Source organism: Sabethes cyaneus, chromosome 2 (genome assembly GCF_943734655.1).
Source record: "Sabethes cyaneus chromosome 2, idSabCyanKW18_F2, whole genome shotgun sequence".
NCBI classification, from domain to species: Eukaryota; Metazoa; Arthropoda; class Insecta; order Diptera; family Culicidae; genus Sabethes; species Sabethes cyaneus.
The window spans coordinates 243,192,193-243,216,562 of NC_071354.1; the positions used below are offsets into that span (position 1 = coordinate 243,192,193).

At 40.0% G+C, this 24,370-nt stretch overlaps 2 protein-coding genes across 7 annotated transcripts in view; both read left to right on the forward strand.

The window, feature by feature from the left end:
* LOC128737916 (serine/threonine-protein kinase N) overlaps positions 1-9,596 on the forward strand; it is a 214,563-nt gene extending 204,967 nt beyond the window's left edge. For all 6 annotated transcript variants that reach the window (XM_053832689.1, XM_053832685.1, XM_053832688.1 and 3 more), the window contains 2 exons: positions 33-173; positions 7,972-9,596. In XM_053832689.1, coding sequence (XP_053688664.1) covers positions 33-173; positions 7,972-8,115 — 285 coding nt within the window. In that variant the 3' untranslated portion in view covers positions 8,116-9,596. The remainder of the gene's footprint in view (positions 1-32; positions 174-7,971) is intronic.
* A 10,013-nt stretch (positions 9,597-19,609) lies between these two features.
* On the forward strand, positions 19,610-20,433 carry LOC128734629 (uncharacterized). Its single transcript, XM_053828915.1, has 3 exons — positions 19,610-19,673; positions 19,818-19,899; positions 19,977-20,433. The coding sequence occupies exons 1-3, from the start codon at positions 19,644-19,646 to the stop codon at positions 20,348-20,350; spliced, it is 486 nt and encodes a 161-aa protein (XP_053684890.1). The 5' UTR covers positions 19,610-19,643; the 3' UTR covers positions 20,351-20,433.
* The last annotated feature ends 3,937 nt before the right edge of the window (positions 20,434-24,370 follow it).

The following is a 24,370-nucleotide window of genomic DNA, read 5'->3' on the forward strand; positions in this document are numbered from 1 at the left end:
CATCTATTAAACTATTTACTTTCCTCTTACAGCTACTGCGTAAGAATCCCGAAAGGCGGCTCGGATCTTCCGAAAGGGACGCCGAAGACGTCAAACGGCAAGCATTCTTCCGGAACATTGTCTGGGACGATCTATTGCTCAGAAAAGTGAAACCTCCGTTTGTGCCAACAATTGTAAGTATTCTTCGACATAAGGCTATTGACATTTCAAATACTAAATAAGGAAAATTAGATATTTTTGACGTAGGACTACGTCTCGTCTCGTAGATGGTACCGGGGATAATTCCAAAAAATCTTTCTCGAAAGAGGGCAGGTTTTGAACGCTAATAACTTAGCAGTTTCTGATCGATTTTCATCATCGATATCGATCAGATAATCTACGCATTGACTCAAATTAAGAACACTCTTGATTCCTAAGCGTGCACTATTGAAAAATTATGAAGCATTGTTTAACTACAATTCTCGCTTCGTGATTGGTGTGGATTGGAAGTCTTGGTACTATTCAGGAATCAACGAGAAAAGCTCCATTTAATTCTACTATAACTAAGTTACAGTACAATTAAATGAAATCTTACTCTTTCTCGTTGATAGCCAATTGCCTTTGTTCGTAATCGTCGTTAGGGTAGTCCGGAAAAATAGCTACTGCGTATCACGTTCGGTCGAACGGACAATAGTCTCTTGTGACTAGATTCGGCTCTACAATAGAAGCTAACTGTGAGGGAATAGTACAAAGCGGCTTTCTGCCGCAACTGAGGCAATAATTTCTTATTGGCAAAACGAACGACGTCAAAACGAGTGATTTCAATTTTAACAATTGTTAAATTGAAAAATTATCTGCTGTGAACAAGTAATAGCAATTAAAACCAACTAAACACCAATTCGCTGCAACAAATGCACAGAAAAACGCATTAAAACTAAACTAAAACTTCATTGCGATCAGCGGAGTATAAAAATCTTTTATATCTTCATATAAGAAAGTGTTCGTCCTTAAAAGGACGGTTGTATGGTAATTGATAAAGCTGTTAGGAATTTAGGCACTCACTTTTCTTGGCGGTACAACAGCTTGAATGTTTAGCAAAACACTTCCTTAGGCTATAGTAACTCAAACAAACAGTTTACTCATTTCTTCGTCGGTATGGGCAGCCAGCTGCACAAGATTCTGATTTCCTAGTCGTCGTTTGCTTTCTCAGCAAGCAATGCCAACCAGGAACTGCAGACCAGCGTGACTTTCCCATTTCCTGCTTTGCCAGATGGATGTCTGACAACACGTCTGAAATAGCAAACAAATTGATGCCTATTTTCAACTTACCCTTTGTTGTCTACTAAAGTAGCGATCGACTGAAAAGGTGATAGCTACGTACGTCAGAAATGGCACACTTTAAAAAAAAAAGAACCGGTCTAAGAAGATATATATACTTTGTTCCTCTTTGCATGGTTATCAGTTTCTGGCAAGCAAGCAGACCCGAAGGCGTTGTCGGCGTCGGCAGGAAATTTGTTAAAGTACTCCACCAAAGGATGAAGAACCAGAAGTAGTATTTGTTCAGTACGTTTGACGTTCGTCTTTCGCGAAGTTCACCTCTAAGCGGCTGTTGTTGTTTAAGTAAATGTAGCAAGTAGGGTTTATAAATGATATTCAAATTGGTCCTTTTAAGGACCGACACATAAAAATTGAGGATTGAATTGAATTTTCTCTCAGTGCAAACTCAGTCCGTTTCAAATTCAACAAGTAATCAAGACAAAAAAAAAGAACGGAAGGCGCGTAAAGTGATATCTGCTGAGACGTTAAAATAAACTCTCCTATCTTTCACGACGTTCAAACTTTTGTTTGCTTGTTGCTGCCGGTTGAGTTGACCAAGAACGCGGGCCTCGGAAGGTACAAAGCAATCAACAGTAAATGTGTCCGGTCAGGCTTTCTATAACCATCCAACAATACATTTTCAAGGCCAATTATATAAATGAAGATGTACCGTGACATGCTCTAATACCGTGAGGTTTTAAGAACCCACCCAATTAAAAGGTTCCCAAAAAATATTTCTTAAAAGCTGCAATTGACAATTTAGGTAATCTTGGAATTCCTTATGTTATGCAAAAAAATAACTGGACTTATTTAAACAAAATGAAGAAAAAAATACTTTAATCAAACACAAATCACTTTACCAAATACCGCGCAAGAGAATGCCTAATTCCGTGCTCTGCCAAATGAGCTCGAATTTTGTCTTTTTTCTCGCGACTTTGAGCTACGAAAGGCATGCTCCACAGGGTTGATGCTTCAAAAAATGTTGACCCGCCTGGCTACAGGAGATCGGATGGATTTTTCATACTCAATATTTTTAATAAGTTCTCAGCAACGCTATCAGGAAAACGTGGTGAATTTAGATAACCCACTTTGGTCACGTCGTCAATAGTCTATTAGTCGTGCTTTCTTCGTCTTCTGCATGACTGAAGCAGCCACGTAGCCAGGGGGGTACCAATGCCCCCCCCCGCCCCAAATATTTTGGCTTACATTTAAAAAAAAATTCAATGCAGAATAACAATACACCAAGCTAAACTGTAGCACAAGTATATTTTTGTTGAGTGCGCCGTTGAATAACGATATAACCGACATCGTTTTGAATCTCTCATAGTCTTTGAAAATTCTCAACTATGTAGCTCTCCGTTACTCGAAACATTCGGCATGGACAAAGGCGACAAAATATGGACATGGAATGGAAACTGGGTATCTCAAACGCTAAATTTCGTTGGTGGCGACAAGGTGCTGCTCGGTCAGTAAGAACCCCGACAGTTTGGCATCGTGGCACTGCAGGAGATCTGTCGCAAAGGCGAGAAGGTGTGGAAAATCCGTAGCGGCAAAGTCCAATTTTTCCAGAGCGGTGGAGCGACCAACGAGCTAGGAACGGGCTTCGTAGTGTTGGGCAAAATGCAGGATCGCGTAATGGACTGGAAAGCGATCAACGAGAGGATGTGCGTGTTGTGGATAAAAGACCGTTTCTTCAACTACACCATCATAAACGTATATTGTCCACACGAAGGAAGACCCGACGACGAGAAGAAAGCGCTCTATGCGCAGCTGGAGGCAACGTACGACAGCTGCTCACGACAGGACATCAAGATCGTCATCGGAGATATGAACGTCCAGGTTGGCAGGGAATGCATGGACCGGCGATCGGGTCCCATATAGCCTGCACACCTGCACACGAACGACAATGGCCAGCGATGCGTCTACTTTGCAGCTTCCCGAGATTTGGTGATCAGAAGCAATTTCTTTTGCCACAAAGATATCCACAAAGCCACCTGGAAATCATCTGACCAACGAACTTCGAACCAAATCGACCATATTCTCATCGAGGGCCGGTTTTTCTCAAAGTACGCTCCCTACGGGGTACGGGGTACGGATATCGACTCGGGCCATTGCCTAGTAGCAGTCCAAGTGCGCTCAAAACTACCGACGGTTTATGCCCCACGACAAAGCCCCCCTTCTCGGTTAAACATTCGGCAGTTAAACAACCTGCCAGTGGTCGAAAACCACGCGCGCGTACTGGATGAAACTCTGCCTTCTTTTGTGAAGTTAGATGCTTCGACCCTCGAAAATGGATGGAGTATGATACGCTCGACCGTCGACGAGGCCGCAACCGCGGTGCTAGGAGTGGAAACCTCGAGTGCACGAAATGATTAGTTTGACGGGGAATGCCAACAAGCGATAGAGAGGAAAACATAGCTTGGAAAAACTGTCTAAGCATATCCACGAGATAGAATTTGGCCAAGTAACGACGAGCGCGGAATGAGTTGACCATGATCCTGAGGAGTAAAAAGCGCCAGAAGGAGAACAGAGATCGTGAGGTGTTGGATCTAATCACAAACGAGTGCGAGGTGGTCGATAGGTGGAACCAGTATTTCGATGAGCACCTCAACGGCGATATAGCAATAGGTGACGCAACGGAAGTTAACCTCGGAGTGCCTACAAACGACAACTGCGTGCCGACTCCCGATCTCGAAGAGATCCGGCGAGAAATTCGTCAGCTGAAGAATAGGTACTATATGCTCCTTGATCGAAGCGTCTTGCGGAGAGAAAAGTAGGCTCGACGCGAGAGTGCCAAGCAGTCTTTAAAAATTCTTTAAAACATTCTTCTCAACAGCAAACTAATTAGCATCATATTGTACGCAAACTTTTGAAAACCATTAGAAGGTTACTTGTGTTACATGAGTACTTAGTTAAATAAATAAATTATTTAATTATTTCGAAAGAAAATTCTGTAACATCGGCATTAAATATATTGCTTAAACAAATGGTTTTCTGCATAATAACTTGGCCTCTTAGGTTTAAAACTTCTCTAATAAAAAAAGGCTTCAATTTTTTATCGGACCGGAACCGGAACGAAGCGTTCCGGAAACGACACGGGACCGGGTATTCCGTTGAAAGTCCGGAAAAGTCCGGAGCACTTTTGACTGTAAAATTGACCGCGGTAGAAACGATGGCTAGGACTTGCTTTATATGTTTAAAACTAATTTCTTTTAATTTCCTCAGTATGGAGGAAAGGCAATAATTTCGCTATCAATAATCCACTTTTTGTTTAAGGCTCTCAAACAAGCCTTGCCAATCGATTTATTGGCATTGAAAAATTAGTAAATATTTGTTGGTCTATCTCACTTGAAACCAGATGCTTCTCACTCTCAACATCGGCTCGTGCCTTTTGATCCCTCCAAATTTAATTTCAAAGAACTCATTTTAAAAGTTATGCATAATTATGGCATTTAATCGGCTCCGTAATATTATAAGTAATCGATTTTCACGCCTAAATATGGGCCCAGTTGAAAGAAAATTACAATAGTCTCATCGCATTTTTCAAAATTATCGGGCCTGTAGGGCCGAAGAGTCTCAGATTTTCATGAAATTTTACTTATGAGCATAGGATATAGACTTTTTAATGAAAACAATATTTTATCCTATTTTCCCAGAAAACTCCACTATAAATTTTCTAAGCTTTTCGAAAATCGCTTATTACGAAAGTTTATTACTGTTAAACCAAGCATTGTAGAACTTTTTTTTTTTTTTAAATGCAATAAAATTGTCTCAGCCATCAGGGAAAAATGTTAGTTGGAACAAGTTTTTCACTTGTTTTTCTATGACCGTGGAACATTCTAAGGAAATGTTGGAAAGCCCACGTTCTAACTCTTAGGAAATTTTCAAATATTTTTTTCTTATTTGATGATTAATCTGTTAGTGTCAATAATTTCACAACAGCGTTTCTGTTTTTCTACAAGAGTTTTCAACCACCGTGAAAGAAGGTAAATGTTGAAATTGCGCCTTCCAGTTGGCACTGAGGAACGTGCTGCTCGAGCCAAAGATGCTGATACCTGGCATCGTGGTACGTTGTACATTCAAATCTCGGCTGAGAGAGACTAGGATCGAGTCCATTCGAGGCGCGAAATCGAAACGAGAGATTCAATTTTCAGTGAAGGTTGAAAACTTCTTGGCTACGCAAATGACTTTGACATTGCAGGCCGAAACTTCGCAACGGCGGAGGCCATCTGCGCTAGACTGAAAGTGGAGGCTAGTAGGGTTGGGAGCAAATGCGTCTCAGACCAAATATATAATTGGTAGAGGCTCAAAGAGACGAACGTGCGCTTTTCGAGGACGGTAATCGTTGACGGTGACGAACCAGAAGTGGTAGATGAGTTTGTGTATTTGGGATCGCTGGTGGCCGCGGATAACACAAATAAGGAGATCTTGCCGCGCATTCAAGCACGAAATCGACTCTACTTTGCCCTTCGCAAAACGCTGCAATCCGCTAGCAAACGATAGCCACCGTACGATGCTGACAAAGTACGCAGCCCTTATTAGACCGGTAGTTTTTATAGATTTAACGATGCCCACGGAGGACATGCCCGCCCTTTCGAACGATATTTGACGGAGCAAAAGCTGGAAGCGAAGAGCGGAGGAAGTACACTAGAATCTCTTTTTACGTCCATTCAACATCGTCAACATTTTTACGTCCAAAATTTGAATTATCGTCATCTCGTTTTATGTCTAAAATTTAAAATAAGGTCCTCCTTTTTTACGACCGATTTTTTTACGTCCTTCAATAGGGGACGTAAAACGAGACTTGACTGTATATGAATCACGAGCAGTAGACACTACTTGTGGAGATTACCATCGAACATCTTGTGAAAGTCGGTAAGCTACGGTGGACCAGACAATCATTAGGCAAACGGTTCTATATAACAACTCCACGGGCACCCAGAACCAAGGGGTCCAACGTGCGAGATGGGTCAAATTGGTCTTGCGACTTGCGCCTCCTGAGGTCCTGGGAAATAAGCGACGAGTAACCCAAGGTTGAGTTGAATGCAGCCGACTAGTTGAAATAGTACAAGCCACCTCAGGTCTATGATACTGACGACGACAACGAGGATCGTACAACTAGTCCTGTAAATTTTCCTGTGCTCTAAGCAGTTGGTGGCAGAAATTTCAAACTTCAAAGTGTAGAACAAATATTCTTCTAGGGGTTTGAACCCCTAAAATCCCCTCCCGTCGCTACGCCCATGCCGTTGACGTATGTCTACATTTTTAAAATTGGTAAATGTTGCATCCGAACCGGACCCGGAACAGAGCTAAATCGGACCGGAACGAAATCGGACCTAAAAACTTCGTTCCGATTTTTAACCGGACCGGAACCCGGACTTCAATTTTCGTTCCGATGTCGAACACTGTACACTGATAGATCCTCCGTCTCTCATATTATTTAATGCTTTTGTTAATAGTTTCCTAGAACGGTATTAGGACGGAGTGCTTCTTGTCATGCCCTAATTCCGTGGTATTTTAACTACCCTAGCAAAATTATAGAAAAAAATATACTTGCATCCAATTTTACAAAAAATAGTTTTTCATTCAACAACCTGAAATGACAGGACAACGCATGTGCTTTTAATTTTAATTTTTTTTTTGGAATGTCCAAAAAAGAAACCGTCGAATGAATAAGCTTAAATATTGTTGTTGATATTACTGAACGTTGGAGGTCGTAATCTCATAAATTTCTTGTGAGACTTAGGGTATTAACAAATTTGTCCGAAAAGCGCGGTATTATTAGTTGAATTAGTTGTTTCCTGAATAATCCTGAGGTTAAATTCGGAGTAACAGGAGATTTTTCTCAAATATTGACAAAATCATAGCTATCTAAACCATTTTAATAATATAAAATCATCAGATGTAGTGATCAAATGGTTTAAATAGCTAAATTAGGCATTGTGTTGAATACGGTTCTGGCTCGGTAATTCGGCCGCTTAGTGGTTTCGAGGTACGATACTGGTCTAACAAGCCAGTCGTCGTATGTTCGAATCTCGGCTAAATGGTGCTGCTAGATAGAGTCAGTAGAATTTTTGCACTACCCCCGTAACTGTCCAGTGCTCCTATAGCCGGCTGCGAAGTCTGTCGATAAAAAAGGGTCAAGTCTTAGAAACGATGTTTAATCCCAGGACTTTTTGCACGGTAATTCGGTGTGACTAGACTTAAGAACTAGTGCCTCAACCGTACGAGGTCGCCACTGTCGTTATACACCTACGAAATAGATCCAATCAATTTATAAAAAAAAACTCTGAATTCTATTGAGGATTAAACGTATACAATAGTAATACTTTGATAAAGGTTACATACAACGCGTGTAGCATGTATACATCAAGAATCATATTGTTACATGCATGGATACATGCTACTATTGCTACAAAGAGACTTACCCAGTCCTACGTCATCTATGCGGTTGTGTCATGTATCACAACTCCTCTGTTTTTTCTGATGAGAATTTTCAGAAGATTTCCAAAACTTAACTTCTATTATCTGACAGTCACAAATCTAGTAGCCTTAGAAAAAGATTTCTTTCACTTCTGCCTAGATTGAGGTTATAATTTTTTCTAGAATAGTTCCAATTGTTCATTATCAAGTGCTCTAACGCTTCTCAATTTGTCCATTCCCTCCCAACTGCAGCGCTCCCCGGAGGACGTGTCCAACTTCGACGAGGAGTTCACGTCGGAAAAACCGCAGCTGACGCCACCGAAGGACCCTCGGGTCCTGACCGAGAACGAACAGACTTACTTCAAGGACTTCACCTACACGGCGGACTGGTGTTGACAGTGAGCGGCTGCTGCTGCTGCTGAGTAGTGTTTAGTGTAGTGAACCCCCGCGCCGTCACCCAGAGTCGGGTCAGTTGTTTTCGGCCCATCCATCATTGTGGTCCCCTATCGGAGCAGCTAATCAGCCAAACCTATTTCCTTACTATTACTGACTAGAAGCGCCGGTTAAATGTGGATGCTTGAAGGCGCATTATCATTCAATTGTTAAAATCTAGTGTTAATCAAGCAATGTAACAAAAGAACAAACAGAAAAAATCGTGGTAGGTAATTATTGTTCGAGTTGCAAACCCGGCAGGAAACGTTTTTGGTAATTGTGAAGTCTTCCGAAAATATCAAGACGAAAAGCGTCAGGAATATCCACAACCACACAGAGAGGAACCTACTCACGTGCGTATTAATTTATTGTTTTTTGATACGAATTTAAGCTTAACCGTTATCGTTGAAAGCAAAAAAAAATGGAAACAAATAAACACTCACACTCAAACACATGCCAGACAGGAGGCGGAAGCGGAAGGCGGCACAAAATTGCTTGTGTAAAATGTTGTTGCATTGTAGTAGCAGTTGAAATCAATAAAATCGGTGAGGTGCCTTTTCAATTGCTGTGTTGAATTGTTCCGTGCAGATGCAGAGTTATGCGAGATTTACAGGAAAGGAAGGATAGGAATCGTTTGTAGAAAGACCGCAAGTTAGAGCGTCAAGATTATTAAGTTTAGTTGATAGTTGAATGCTTAGTTTTTTTTTATGCCTTAGTGTGTATGATTTTTTCTGTATTATAGTAAAATTATTGACCCTAATCTGAATACACATACATGCATACAACGTTAATCATTTGATCATGGTTTTCCCCGCAGGAATTAAAATAATTACGAACGGCTCTACCAGAGCGACGTGCGAGGAACGAATTTTGTCTAATCTATAAATTCCTATTTATGAAGGTGTACACACACTTCTGTGCTTTCTTGTTTGCCTACCCCTTCGATGGCATTTGGAAAGCAACCTTTATTTTTTTTGTTATATTTAAGTTTTTTTTTATGTCAAGTCACACTTAAACGCACCGCGTAGGAATTGCTATTCTATTAAGTAAAGCTAAAAGGCAACATAGTGAAAAGCACCTATAAATAAATACTACTATTCAACTAGCTTATAGGCAAAAGTGGACTCAGTTGCTGCTGCAGATAGTAGGCGTTGTTAATTTTCTAACGTAAAATTTTTTACGCACGCAAAACCACACACACACACGCGCATAGACATGCACCCACACAAAACGTGATTTTAAAATCATTTATCCAGAAAAAACAGAAAGTTTAAACATACATTTGAAAAAAGTCTAAACCGAGAATCATAAAATGGGATTGTTGGAGCAGAACAAAAGAATGTGCAAAGTGGAACCAGGCGCGAGCGACTATGAAAATGTACTAATAGTTGTTTATTGATTAAAAAAAAGAAAACAATTTATGCATTTTTTGAGAATAACAGATACACCAGAATTTTGAAAAGTTACATAAAACACCTTTATTAGTTTGTTGTTCCGTACAAAGATCACATTTCAAAGTTAGGTTTTTAAACAATACATTCTAATCTACCAGGAACGGCACGTTCCGCCGCTGCCATACTGGATTCTCGCCGTCTTTTCATCATGGGTTGCCGTAAGCCGGGTAAAACAGGAAGAACTGCATTTTGGGCAAAAGAAGACATACGAATTGCCACCCGCAAATCGAACTGGGGCACGTTTGGCGGGCTTTTCCACTGGAAATGAGAAAAAAAAGACATCAAATTAGACGAATAATGGCCAATGCCGCGTGTTAGCTTTTCTATCGGAATCTATCGAATTTGATTCATCTAAAATTCCGATAGATAAGCCATTTTTCTGACAGAAATTTTACTGGCAAAATGAGATGAATTTGATCTAACTTACCTTTTAGTTTCGAGCTTTCTAGTTATACAAAATAAATAACTCCGTTTTGGAGAAACGAAGCAACTGCGTCGTTGTGAAGATCGAAACCCAAGCACAAGCAGCGGTGAAATGAAAATGGATGAGAGAAAAGATGGAGGCTACACTTTTATTTGCTACAAAACGTTACAGGCGTTACGAACTCATGCTTCCATCAGTGATGCCAGAAAGTGCTAGAACTCGAACTGAAAACTGGGTAATTTACGTTTACCTAAAGTTACCCTTCCGTTAGAAATCGATTTGGGGCAGAAATACCTAAATCGGGGATTTATTACTGTAAACCCCCGCTGGTATGACTTTCTTTTATCTGAACCACGTGTAATATAAATTGGACCACAATTTGGACATTGAAAATTCGTGCATATTTGATACGTATTCAAATCGTTTGTTTTCGTCAAATTAAAACGATAAATCTATTCATTTAACACTTTAACTATATTGCCACCAACAAAAGTTTTTTATTTTGCTTCTATAATTATATTGATGTCATTATAGACGCAAAACAAACATTCGTTGGTGGCAATATAATTTGCACGGCCTTATAAAGGGTTAAAAGTAATAGAGTTACCAAATAGTCGATTTAAAAATGAACTCGCTTAATCTGAGCGAGCTATCATTGACATTACCGTGAATTCACGGCACTTTTTCCTGATTTCTGTCTGTCTGTCTGTCCGTATATTCCTTATAGAATCGAAAACTACTGAACCAATCGGCGTGAAAATTTGCATGTAGAGGTTTTTGGGGCCAGAAAAGGTTTTAGTTTAGTTAGAGACAACTCCCCCCACTAAGAGGGTGGGGGGTGGGCTGCCATACAAATGAAACACAAATTTCTGCATAACTCGAGAACTAATCAAGCAAATAGAACAAAATTTGGCATGTGAAGGTTTTCGAGGGCAAAAAAAATTTCTATGGTGAATTAGGACCCCTCCCCACTTTAAGAGGGGGGGCTCCTGCACAAATGAAATACAAGTTTCCTCATAACTCGAGAACTAATCAAGCAAATGAACCAAATTTGGCATGTAAGTGTTTTTGGAGACAAAAATTTTTTCTATGATGAATTGGGATCCCTCCCCACTTTAGGAGGGGGCGCTCCTATACAAATGAATTACAAATTTCCTCATAACTCGAGAACATATCAAGCACATGGAACAAAATTTGGCATGTGAATGTTTTCTAGGGCAAGAATATTTTGTATGGTAAATTAGGACTCCTCCCCACTTTAAGAGGAGAAGTTTCTACACAAATGAAATACAAATTTCCTCATAATTCGAGAACTAATCAAGCAAATGGAACCATATTTGGCATGTGGGTGTTTTTGGAGGCAACCATTTTTTCTATGACGAATTAGAACCCCTTACCTTTTTAGCAGGGGGGGCTCCCATACAAACGAAATATGAATTTCCTCATAACTCTAGAACTATTTCAAGCAAACGGAACCAAATTTGGCATGTGGAGGATTTTGGAGTCTTGAATTTAATTTATGATAGTTAGACACCTCTCACCCCTGTGGTAGGGGGATATGGACTCTTATACAAATAAAACAGAAATTTTTGCGAAACTCAAAAACTAATCGAACTCGAGAAATTCGAGACTCTTCCATAAAACATTAGTCAATAACAAGACCACAAAAACTATCTCTAGTAACACTACCCAGGTAACCAATAAGCATTTTCAATGCAATTTAAATGCAAGCCAATAAGCATTTAAGTTGCCTTGAATGCTACTTAAATGCTATTTTGGCAAAATATGCGGCTACTTTACTGCTAGCCCTCTTATAGTGCTGACAATGCTTATTTGCAGCTAGTTACCGACAAGAAGAATTTAAATAGAATTGTGGATGCCAATTTACAACAATTATGCAGTCAAAAGGCTGATTCACAGCAACCTGCAGTAAAAAACGCCAGGGATGCCAATAAACGATTGATTTACTGCTTATACTAATGCTTATTGGTTACCTGGGTAGAGCATTCAGGACGAGACGGCCGCGAGTGTTGCCGGTGACCTGCCGTCGAAAGCGCCGCCCACTGGGGGGAGGCAAATCCCCGCAGAAATCACTACTGTCTAGGTTTATTTCCTAGGTTTTCCTAGGTCTACTTGGGTTTCCTGGAACGAGCGACAGCGAGTAAGGGGAGGATCGCGAAATGGTACTTTCCACACAAAAATCAGAGGGGTTGTGTACAAGACACAACCGCATATATAGATGACGCAGGACTACGTTCCACGTGAAAAATCACGTAAATTTCTCTACAGGCAGTTACGTGACTTTCAGCTGACTGTTATTGGATAAAATAATAGCATCTATCTGATTTTCACGTTAACGCATTAGTATGCGTGCAAACTACCTGAAAATCACGTAAATAGTACAGGAAAAGCTAGATGGAAAATATTCACTAACTTTTCCTATGATTTCGACGTGAAATTTTTGAGTGTACAGAGTCGTATTATAACCGAACAGTACAGCTGTGGCACACTTATCAAGTTCGCCGAGGTTTAATCGTCTCGCAGTAAAGAATTTGCGATCTGTTGGGACGATGAACTTGTGTCATTCTTTCTGGCACACTTCCCTAACACAGACATCAAATTGGACTAGGTTTAATCGCATTCGTAAGAAATCTGTTGGCACGAGGGGGCTTTGTCACTCTTTCTGGCGTACTTCCCAAGCAAGGACATCAAAATGGTCTAGGTTTAATCGCGGTGTTAAGAAATCTTGTTGAAGTGGGGAAACTTTGTCACTTATTTTGGCTTACTTCCCAAGCACAGATATCAAATTGGTATAGGTTTAGATCATCGTAAAAAATCTTCCAACCAATCACGAAGCGAGAATTCTGGTAAAACATAGGTTCATTATTTTCCATTTTTCAATAGTTCAACATCAAGAATCCACACTTTTCTTTATTTGGGTCTATTCTTAGAAGATTTTCCAATCGATTGGTGTAAGAATATTGAAAATCGATCGGAAAACCGCTGAGCTATTAGCGCTCAAAACCTTTCATTTTTCGTGACGCTCGCATTTTTCGATTTTTTGGAATGACACCATATCTCAAAACTTGCCGTAAGACGTAGTCCTACGTCAAAACAGCGGAGAACGCACTGATGACAGCACCAACCAGCGCACAGATAAAGAACAGATAAATAACAATGAGCAACTTTGACAACGAAGTTCCCGATTCACAGACTTGATACAGATTGTTAGCATCATGTTTACCACAATGAGTCCTATAGAAAAACAGCGACACTGGCATTCTATATATATTGATTCTACTAGCTTAATAGAGGCTTTTGCGCGTTTTTAAATAACCAATTTGCGCAATGCTATCAATTCTATTTTTAGCACGAGAAATAATTTTGCAATGCTTTTTCAGTCGCTTAATCAACGTCTCATCAACCTTTATGCAGTCAAAAAATAATCTATTTTTAAATTTCAAAAATGGAACGCGTCAAATTTATTTTTATTATACTATTAAATACCATACACACGTTTTCTACCCGTGTAGGGCAGGGAATGGAAGGGCGAAACATTTCGTTTGCTATCAATCTTGATCAATGTTCGCGATTTTCTTCGGTGCATATTGTTACCGTAGAAACTATTTATTGTTTCCTACTGCAAGCAAAATTAATTGAGTTCAATTGAGCAGTTAAGTCGAGTAGTCTAGTCGAGCTGTCGAATTAAACAGAAGTCAAACAGTTGAGTCGAGCAGTCAAATCGAACAGTCCAGTCGAGCAGTTAAATCAAGCTGTTCAGTCAAGCAGTCCAACCGAGCAGTTGAGTTGAGCAGTTGAACCGAGCAGTCGAGTCAAGCAGTCTAATCGAGCAGTTAAGTCGAGCTGTCGAATCAAGCAGTTGAGTCAAGCTGTCAGTTGAGTCGAGCTATCAAATCGAGTAGTTCAGTCGAGCAGTTGAATCGAACAGCCGATTTGAATAGTCCAATCGAGTAGTTTAGTCAAGCAGTTCATTGGAACAGTCGATTCGAGCGGTTGAGTCGAGTAGCCCAGTCGAGCAGTGGAATCTAGCAGTTGAATCGAGCAGTTGTGTCGAGCGTCGAATCGAATAGTTGGGTCGAGCAGATAATCATGATGTCCAGTCGAGCAGTTAAGTTGAGCAGTCGGGTCGAGCAGTAAGTCAAACAAATGTGTCAAGCAGTCGAATCGAGTAGTTAAGTCGAGTAGTCCACTCGAGTAGTTAAATCGAGCTGTTCAGTCAAGCAGTCAAGTCGATCTGTCCAATCAAGCAGTTGAGTCGAGCAGACGAATCGAACAGTTCGGTCGAGCAGTTCAGTTAAGCAGTCCAGTCGAGCAATCAAAGCGAGCAGTCTAATCGACCAGTCCAGTCGAGCAGTTTGGCAGTCGACCAGTGAGGTGACTGAGAATACAACCCATTGCTACGAAAGCATGACGTCCTGTCAGGGACCTGTTTTTAGTTACCGATAAGCCTCCTACGACGTTCTGTCAGAGACCTGGTTTTCGGTACAGACATAAGCCTCTTATATAAATAGATGAGGCATTTATAGAGTCAATTATTAACCACAAGATTGCTGAACTAAGTATTGCTCTATCTTAAGTATTTACGACACACTCCCAGTTCACACTGGGTGGTGCTCCAAGAACGCTCTCTGCGCACCACCCAGTGTGAACTGGAAGTGCGCCATAAATACTTAAGATAGAGCAATACTTAGTTCAGCAATCTTGTGGTTAATAATTGACTCTATAAATATCCAATACATAACATTTTCGAGTTTTGCTTGGTTGAGGCGTTACAGCTAAATAAGCAAAATAGGTGCACTGAATGCAGGTCAGACCTGACTAGCAGACTGTTTTCATTTTTTCCGACAAGACATCTTGCAATTTTTATTTAGCTCAGTTCTTTAATTTTGATGTGCGTCGAATTAGTTTTAATTTTGCACATAGAAATTTCGCATAAAAAAATGAATTTGAATTGAAACTGAAATATGAACTTATTAGAAAATAAAAAGTCAAGAGTAAACAAACAATTAAGCCAAATTTACAATTTAAAAAGAAAAATTAACGAAATGTGGTCAGCTGTTTTTTGCTATAGACTTAGCGATATTTAAATTTAAGTTTTATACTAGAAAATAATCAATCGAAATAACACTACTGAAAAACTGATAAATGATTTCACTCTTGTATTTTTTGACCTTCTGCGCTTGTGAATTGATCATTCTTAAAATTGAATTGAACTGATCATTCTTATTTTTTTTTAATTCCGAAGGATGAATACCACCGATTTGCTGAATATTTGGAACGTTTACGAAGCGTATAAACGTAACAGCTTCTAACGTTAAGTTTTAAAATAGGAGCACTTCACAGTCTATTATACAGGAAGTTTGTGAAGCTCTGTGAGCTGAATTGAAGCACATTTACCTACCGGAGTTGACCACGGAACAATGGCACAAGAACGCTGAGGTTTTTTTGAGAATAAATTGCTGCAAGACTGTAGACGGAAAACACGTGAGCAGTGAGTGTCCCCCGAATGCTGGTACACTCAACCCCCGCTAATATGAAAAACACCCCGATCAGATCAGGCGAATTCATTTTTAATCTGAATATTTGGTAACCCTATTCACTTTCACATACGCGCTAGGCGCGCACCCTATGACCTTGTTTTGATTTGACGAAAACAAACGTTTCGAAAACATGTCGAATATGCGCGAATTCTGAACATCCAGATCGTAGAAGAGGAAATTTGCTCGACAATATCAACTAAAATGGTCTATTTTGAGTGTTGGAGAGAGATAAGTTGCATATGAGCTATATTGCTAAAGCTGCAGAGCAAGAGGAAACGTATTAAGGTTTTTTGCTTTTTTTTTTCAATTTGCCCGGTCAGCTTAACCGTTAATTGTGTATGACGCTTGATCAATTTTTAATGTGAAAGCATTCATACCAACGGGGTTCAGATTAAAAATGTTCAGATTAAGGAAGGTCATTCCAGCGGGGATACACGGTACTTCGATTCTAAATAAGCCGACCGAACTCTTGCTTTCCAGCAGAACAAGAATTATTCATTACCAGTAAACCTGGACCAGATTGAAGTCCTGTAGGTAAGCAATTTTACAAAAATTCGAAACTACCCTCACTCATTGATCAATGTTATTATCTAAACACTGAACCTAAACGAATTCGATGTCCTGAATGTAAACAACCTTTCGATTATTCCTACCCTTCGATAGATTTTATCATTTGAACATTAAATAAGCATAAGCAGCATAAGCATAGGATACCGCCCGTGTGCTGCTACTCCGTTTTGGTTGGAATAATTTCCAATTATTATCGAACAAGTCTTGGTACAATTCAGGAATCACCGAGAAAGTTAATAGAAAGTTCCATTTAATTCTACTATAATAAAGTTACAAGAGAATTAAATGGAATCCTACCCTTTCTCGTGGATTGATAATTGGTTTGAAAATTCCTTATTGAGATGTACCACCAACGGCAATACGAACGGTGACGCAGTCGTGCACGTTTGCAGTTCCCGGTCGGTCGTGTTCATCGGCTGCTGAGGAAAGGAAAGTATGCTGAACGTGTGTTGGAGCTGGAGCACTCGTTTCGCTGCCGTGATCAAATATCTGGCTGTTGAAGTTCTGGAATTGGCAGGAAATATGCTGCACGCCACAACAAAACGATCAGAAGCATCCTACGTCGCTTGCAGCCACCACTTGGAGTGGTATTTCATCGTTATTCAGGACCATACACGAACGGCTACGTTGATCGCATAGCAATATCGTATTATGTATTACATACATGGATACATCTTACTATCGCTCCAAAGAGACTTACGTAGTCCTACGTCAGGTTGTATGACATTTGCCCGAAAACCATCCCCCAGAATTTTTTTGCCAGAATACAATTTGCCCGAAAACCATTCCCCAGAAAGATTTTTCCCAGCATGTACCATTCGCCAGAAAACCATTTCCCAGAATAGATTATTCTCCAAAAAATTTAATAAATGGAACCATTTTTCGCATTTTGGTGAAAACCATCTTGCGGAATATATCAATCTGCAGAAGAGTCGTACGACTTTTCCTCGAAAACGATTTTCTATTTTCCAGAGTATACTCCCAAAAAACCTTTACGTGTAGTACAAAGCAAAGCCTTAGACTACAAACGTTATAAGACTTGACCGTTTTTTATTGACAGATTCCGCAATCGGTAATTGGGGTACAGGATAATTACGGAGCTAGTGTAACGATCCTGCTGTCTATATAGCAGCGTTACGCGTAGTACAACTCTCCCGAATAGACTGTTTCATGTCTTTGCCACGTTTTTCTAAATTATATTTTTCCTGAAAACTTTTCTCGAATAATATCATACATCAATTAACATTGACCGTCATAAAAACAATTCAAAGTTAATCTTTTGCGTTTAAGCAGGATATGGGATAACGAAGGAAACAAAAAAGTATTTCTCAAGATCTACTGCATATGGTATATGGTTTATTATGGTATTTATTTGCATTGGTTAGTGGGACATTGGATTTTACGTGGCCATACATAAAAGAAAATCAGCCTTATTCTTGTTTTCGTTTGAATGACATTCGTTCGAAAGTTAAGCCGATTCTTATTCTTGTTTTCGTTCGAATCAATTCGAACGTTCGAACGCCCCTTACTTTTGCTCATTCGAATATGAGAATATTGCTTCCCGATTCGTTCGAAACAAACTATTCGTACAAATGCAGGATATGGTCGTAAACATAAATAAAGGTGAATATATTACTTGCAATACAAATCCTTTTTTCTTTCCCTTAAATGCAAATAAATTACACTCAAGTACTTTTTTTACACGGTTTGTTTTTTCTTATAATAAGAACGGGGCAACTTAGGGGTCATTCATTTATTTCTCAATATATTTGGGAGAGGCCCGACATTCGTCACGTATTTTGTAAATGGTCGCTAAGTTGCATCGTTCTCGAGTAAACGAAAAATATAAACCGTGTAAAAAAAGACTTGAGTGTATGCTCATTACAAGGTGTGAGTTATTTACCGTCTTAGTAGCAAGTGTTCCCTAGATGATTCAAGGCGAAACGGCCGTAGGCCGCGGGTGTTCACCGACGACCCGCCGTCGGAAGCGCCGGCCACTGCGGGGGGCAGCCCCCTCACCACCAGAGATCACCTCAATTTAGGTGCTTTCCTAGGTTTACTGACTAGTAGGGGCTATCCCTTAGTTGAGCATATACTCAATAAGTAGGCCTAACATGATGTCGCAGTTTCCGAACAGTAATAGCTAAACCCAAATTACTACAAGCTGATTTTAGGGAAACTGTTAATAGGAAATTATTCGAAAACTACACAGCAAGAAACATTTTTGTTTCAAGTATTTATCATACGCTTGATCCATGTATCCAGCTTTTTACGAGCCATAATGGCGGACATGTCCCAAAACGGTCATTGGCTTAATAAACCACGTAGTACCAAATTGGGTCACAGGATTACAACTGTCCCGCTCAACTCCATCAATGGATATGAGCGGTACGTAAACTGTGTACAGCAATCGGGGCCTGCCATAAAAGACAGTCGCAGTGGCCTTTTAACCCAATGCCCTTCTGACATACAAAAAAAAAGAGTCAAGAACCAATAAAACGCTTCATTGTTTCAAATTTCTGGTAAGCTCATGCAAATACATGTATTTTGGGGCATGGTCCATTCTGGTGAAGTTTCCTTAGACAGAGTATAATTTTCTGGGAAATGGTTCATTCTGGGGAATGGTTTTCTGGGAAATGGTTCGTTCTGGGGAAGGGTTTTCTAGGAACTGGTTCATTCTGGCAAAAAAATTCTGGCAAGTGGTTTTCGGGCAAATGACATACAATCCTACGTCACCCATGCGGGCGTGTCTTGTGCATAACCCCTCAGATTTTTTTTACATTAGAACTCGATATTTATCTTGTATTGCAAATTGCATTGAAAACGCGAAATGCAAAAATCTTGTGAACAGTGTACAAGTAAAATGTCAGCAGTGAGCTGTCAAATATTTATGTTAACTTATTGCGAGTGTCAATCCCAATAAACTGACATGAATAATTGACGGTTCGCTACTGGGATTTTGCTTGCAAAATGTCTGCAAGTTTCTTGTATTTCGCATTTTTGATGCAATTTGCAATAATATTCCTAACTTGTTTTTGCCCGTTGTGCAGCGGAGGAATTATCAGCTAGATTCTATCTATTCATGTTTAAGTGTGTAGATCGCTTTACAGCAAGAGAAATGGGACGGAAATTATTTTTTTGCGTGTAGAAATCAACTTTGCACGCGACATATTGCGCATGCAACTTTTAAGAAAGAGTAACGACATAATGGTAACGGCGTTACTGCATATGATCAGGTTTCGTCGATTTCATCTGTCAATTTCGTCAGTGCGCGTTTTATGTGTTTTGTTTATGTCGGTTGGTTATGCTTTCATGTATAGTGCTTTTGTGGGGTTTGTTTGTGAAGTTAAGCCAACCCACTTTAAACTTTGGCTCCGTTGATCTTACAGATATTTATGAAAAACTGCGTCTAAAAAGTTTTGCAGTGCAAACTAGTCAGTTTTGAATAGTTACTTTCTCGTAAAGAGTATCTATCCAGTCGAAATGGAATCCAGTGTGCCAACATTCAATATTGTAAGTATTTTTTGTATGTTTCAGTCAAAAACTTTCCTTAGCTCTTAGCATAATCTGTATTTCTTTAGCGATCCGTAAATTTACCATAAAAAACGTTCAAATGTAGAAGCTAATTCTTAGTTTTTGATTTTTGCTCTTTTACAGCTTAATGAAATGCGTCAGCTCGGTTGTAGAAATGAGGTCCACTGTGCAGCAGCCTACCGGCTCTATCTACATCTGTGTGAAGGTAGGTCAGCTATGTTTTATTTTGTGGTTTTACCGGGTGAGAAAAAATATTGTTTCCATGATTTTCGTACCCCACAGAACGATGCCTCTGGGACGTGCAGTATCACTACTCGGCGGAGCTGGACGTAATCTACATAACCGCCCGCAAGCAGAAGAACGCTCCAACGGCGGACGTCTACATTCCGGTGGCGAGCTTCGAAGGCCTCGCAATGGACAGCGTAGAACGCTACCAAACGGTTCTAGCGGCTAAACCGCGGCCGCTAGACGAGAACAAAGAAAGCTGCGAATCGCCGTGCAGCATCGTGCTCGGTTTCTGCGATCCCAGCTCGACTGTACTGCTCTATCGGATGACGAACCTCATTAAGCCCATCACCGAGAAAGCACCGTCCCGGAACAAACGAAAGCAGCACGAAATGGAGCCGGAGGCTCACTGCAGTAGTAAGGTCATTTGATCGAACCAAATCAAACTGGTGGTTTTCGGCATCCGTTTTAGATCTCATCCAGTAAGGAGGTTTTTTGTTTTAAATTACAGAATAAGCAGTTTAATATATTTCTTTTATCTTTCTCTGATTCTGTATATCGTTATTGATGTTTAGTGTCTGCTGCAATCATAGATTTTGTTAGTTCTTGCTTCTTTCTTCTCATCGGGTCGGTTTTCTCGACTTCTATTCCTTTTTTTGACTAGAATTAATCTGTGTTTTTTATCCTCTTTTTCCTATATCCATCTGCTTTTCTTGGCGTGATTTTTTTTTCTCCCTTTAGAGCAGCATAACTTGCAGTTCAACTATTAGTAGCGCTTATTTTCAACAGATGATAGACTGCTTGCCTTTTGTGGCTTCTCTTAACGCCTAGGTAAAGATGTGGTTATCTTTGAACGATGCCAGCAGAGCATCGTCTCTAGTACTAGTAGAGTAGCACATGATAATAAAGATGATGACAGTTCAGTTCAGACTGCGTGTGTGTGGAATGCCACCCGGTAGTTTACTGTGAACTCTGCTCCTAGTTGGTAGCGTGAAGTGTTCGCGTAAAGCTTCCTTGTTAATCTAACGTGTGAATAATAAGAACCGAAAAGTCGCTTCGAAAGGATGGAAACAAATCTATACGGCTTTAACACGTGTCGCATCGATATGAATGAATGAATGAATGATAATTGATGCAATGATAATGAGGGAGTAGAATGGAGCACCAAAATGTGTTTGTTTGTGTGGTTGTGAAAACAAAAAACATAAAATCTAATTACCTCCTAAGCTCAAGCTGAAATGTTTTGTTTTTGTTTTGGAATAATATTGTGCCATTATCGGTCGGTTACACCGTTTCCAAACCGACAACTTTACTCGCAAACTAAAATCCGTTTGATTTTAAGTTACCTATACAAACAAGCTCTTTTCGTTTAAAATAGTCACTATTATAGGGTTGGATAATATGATGCTTATCAAACTAAATCACATCAGACAAAAAAAAAACTGAAAATGTATCATTTTTTTTAACAAAGTCTTTGCTTTTTTAGTACAAGATATTTGCAACTTAAGCTAATTTTGATTTATATTATGATATCACGTTTTACAGGGGGTTGTATGAAACAGGATGGATAAACTGAAACGTCCATCGTATGGATAATGCTTGATAGTATTTAAACAAATTGGGAAACCAACGGTGCAAAAATAAACAGTTGCAAAGAAACAAAAAATAGAAGATCGTTGTTTTATTGCACTTTTCCCCTGCCCATTTTTCGTCGGTTCGGTCAACGTGCTTGTGTATTGTTTGCTGTAAAATGCTATATAATTAAAAACTGACGAGACTGAAATATACTGATAATTTTTGTTTTGGCTATGGATTCTGTTGTGACACACCGATAGGACACAGATTTAGCAAAAAGTTACACTCTAAACTATACTCTAATCGCTGATACCAGTTCTAGACAAAAATTTCCTTTTGCTGTTTATGACTGTTGTTCTCCACTACAATCGCTTCTTTCTACATGCTAAAAAAGCCTCCTGTTCTAGCTTACCAAAATGGAACTTGAAAAACTTCTTCTCTAACAACAACACGCAGATCGCAATCGGTTTTAGTCAATTGTCAAGCCGCTCTAGCTTAGCCTTCTAGTCGAATACAAGCAATATACGAAGAGATCAATCGGTAGTATAATAATTAATTGCAGTTTGTTTTACAACGGAATATGCTATTGCTCGCAATTACGTTTGCGTTTTAGTGCTTCTGCCTAGCGGTTTTAGTCGAAGAAAATCGGGTGCTCATGCGCGACGGTCGGCGTTGGCGTTGGTGTCAAACCGACAATGACGATCCTCTTCCCCGTCCCCGCCCGAGAGCGTAAACAAGCAGCGTATGGTTATTTGTACTACCGGCGCTACCTGTGGCATCCTGGCACGCCTCTCGCTGAAGCGTGGAACCCAGGTAGGCTTTTCGAGATGGTAACCACCGTTTTAGAAAGCAAAGTGCAGAGATAGCGCGCGAATGTAATGCATTTATTGCCGAAGGAACAACGGAAATCAGTACTCGTATATATGTAGATTGTATTCCCCAGAAAACCATTTCCCAGAACCCACCATTTCTTGGATAATTTTGTCCCAGCGTGAACGACTTCTTAAAAAGCTATTATAATTTATTCGGTTGAACGTTACTGGACCGAATATCGTAGTTTTTCAGCTGTCTTGGAAGACAAAACTGAATCACCACTTCACACGTTGGGTTTCAAAAACAGAGAATAGTCTTTTGACAATAACGAAAACTTACTTGCAGTCTTTTTTGATATTGAGGCAGCACCTGACAACGTCTCCCACGGAGTTTTATCCACAGAGTTCCATAACAGCAAAACTGATAGCATCTACTCTAGCGACAGAATCCACTACAGGTTGCCCTCAAGTCTTATCTCCTTTGCTGTGGTCTCTCGTAGTCGATGATCTTCTAAACAATTTGGTTATGTAATGTCACATATGTAAAAGCTGAGTCGATTTTGGTCGAAACAAATCGTCAAAATTCTTCATAATACCACTTAAAAGTTAAACGCACTTAATAGAATACTTTGAAAAGCAATTTATTCACTAGTGGCTTCATATTTATCCGAAAACTTAGAAAAACTACCGAAATTACTGGTTGGTAGGTATGCGCTTGAATAAACAAGAAAAAACGCATGACAGTCACAGCATGCTTTGATCCACACTTGCGTTGCCGGTGACTCGGCAGTGTTTTCAAGACCACGTGTCGTTGTCATTGTTTTGACAAATTCACGTGCTCGTTTACTTTAACTGTTCAAAATTTCTGTACTAGATAACGGGTGACAACTAAAATTTTGAATTTTTTTTCTCAAGCACAAAGACACATGAAGAATATCTGATTTACCGAAATGAAAGATACATTATCCATTTTTGAAAAAAAATTAGTGTACATTTGAAAACGGTCCGTAATTCGGTTCGGCGCAGCTTTCGGTTGACGTCGAAACAGGAGCGTTGTACGACCGTCAGGTCAACGTTGCGAATGCATCTCTTGATTGTACCAATCAACTATTTGCAATTCGTGGCTCTCCAGTTATTTTTGTACACCAAGGAACTCAAAATCCTCCGAAGAAATCCTCGATTGGGCGCACTGAGACAGATTTTACGGGTCGTGGTCTTCGGGTAAAAATGGGATCGAATGCGGGTATTCAGGAACGATTGTGTTTTTTTAGCATGCCAAAAATGCCAGTGATGCTTACCGTAGGCTGAATAGTTCTCTTTACAAATCCTATGTACTAATCCTAAATAATCCTAAAAGCTTTTGGACATTCGTAAACACCAAGAGGAAAAACTCATCCATTCCTTCTAGTGTGATCCTGGGTGGAATAGAATCCTCGACAATTACCAATTATTCTTGCGAATTGTTTGCCGATCATTTCTCTTGTGTGTTCGCGAGTGGCTGTACTACACAATCTGATGCCGAAATAGCTGCATCCGATGTTCCTGATGGTGCAGTTGATCTGGATGTTTTTGACATCACTCCAGATATGGTTACTGCTGCTGCCAAGAAATTGATGCTGCGCTACTGCTCTTGCCCTGCCTTTCAGTTGGATTTTTAACAAATCATTTGATCAGCGGAAGTTTCCTACGCTGTGGAAACAGTCCTTTATGTTTCCCGTATTCAAAAAGGAAGGAAAGCGAGACGAAAGGAACTACAGAGGCATTACATGTCTTTCTGCTGGGTCGAAGCTTTTTGAAATCATCGTCAGTAGTGTAATCCTGAACAGCACCAAAAACCATATTTCAGGGTCGACTAATTTGATCGAATTCACCAGTACCTGCATCTCACAAATGGAAGCCGGAACGCAAATCGATGCTGTGTACACAGATATTAAGGCAGCGTTCGACACAGTAGATCATCAAATACCCTTGCACAAGGTCTCTAAACTGGGCGTTTCTGATAGACTGACTTCGTGGTTGAGCTCATGTCTTACAGACCGTACTTTACGTGTCAAGCTGAATTCG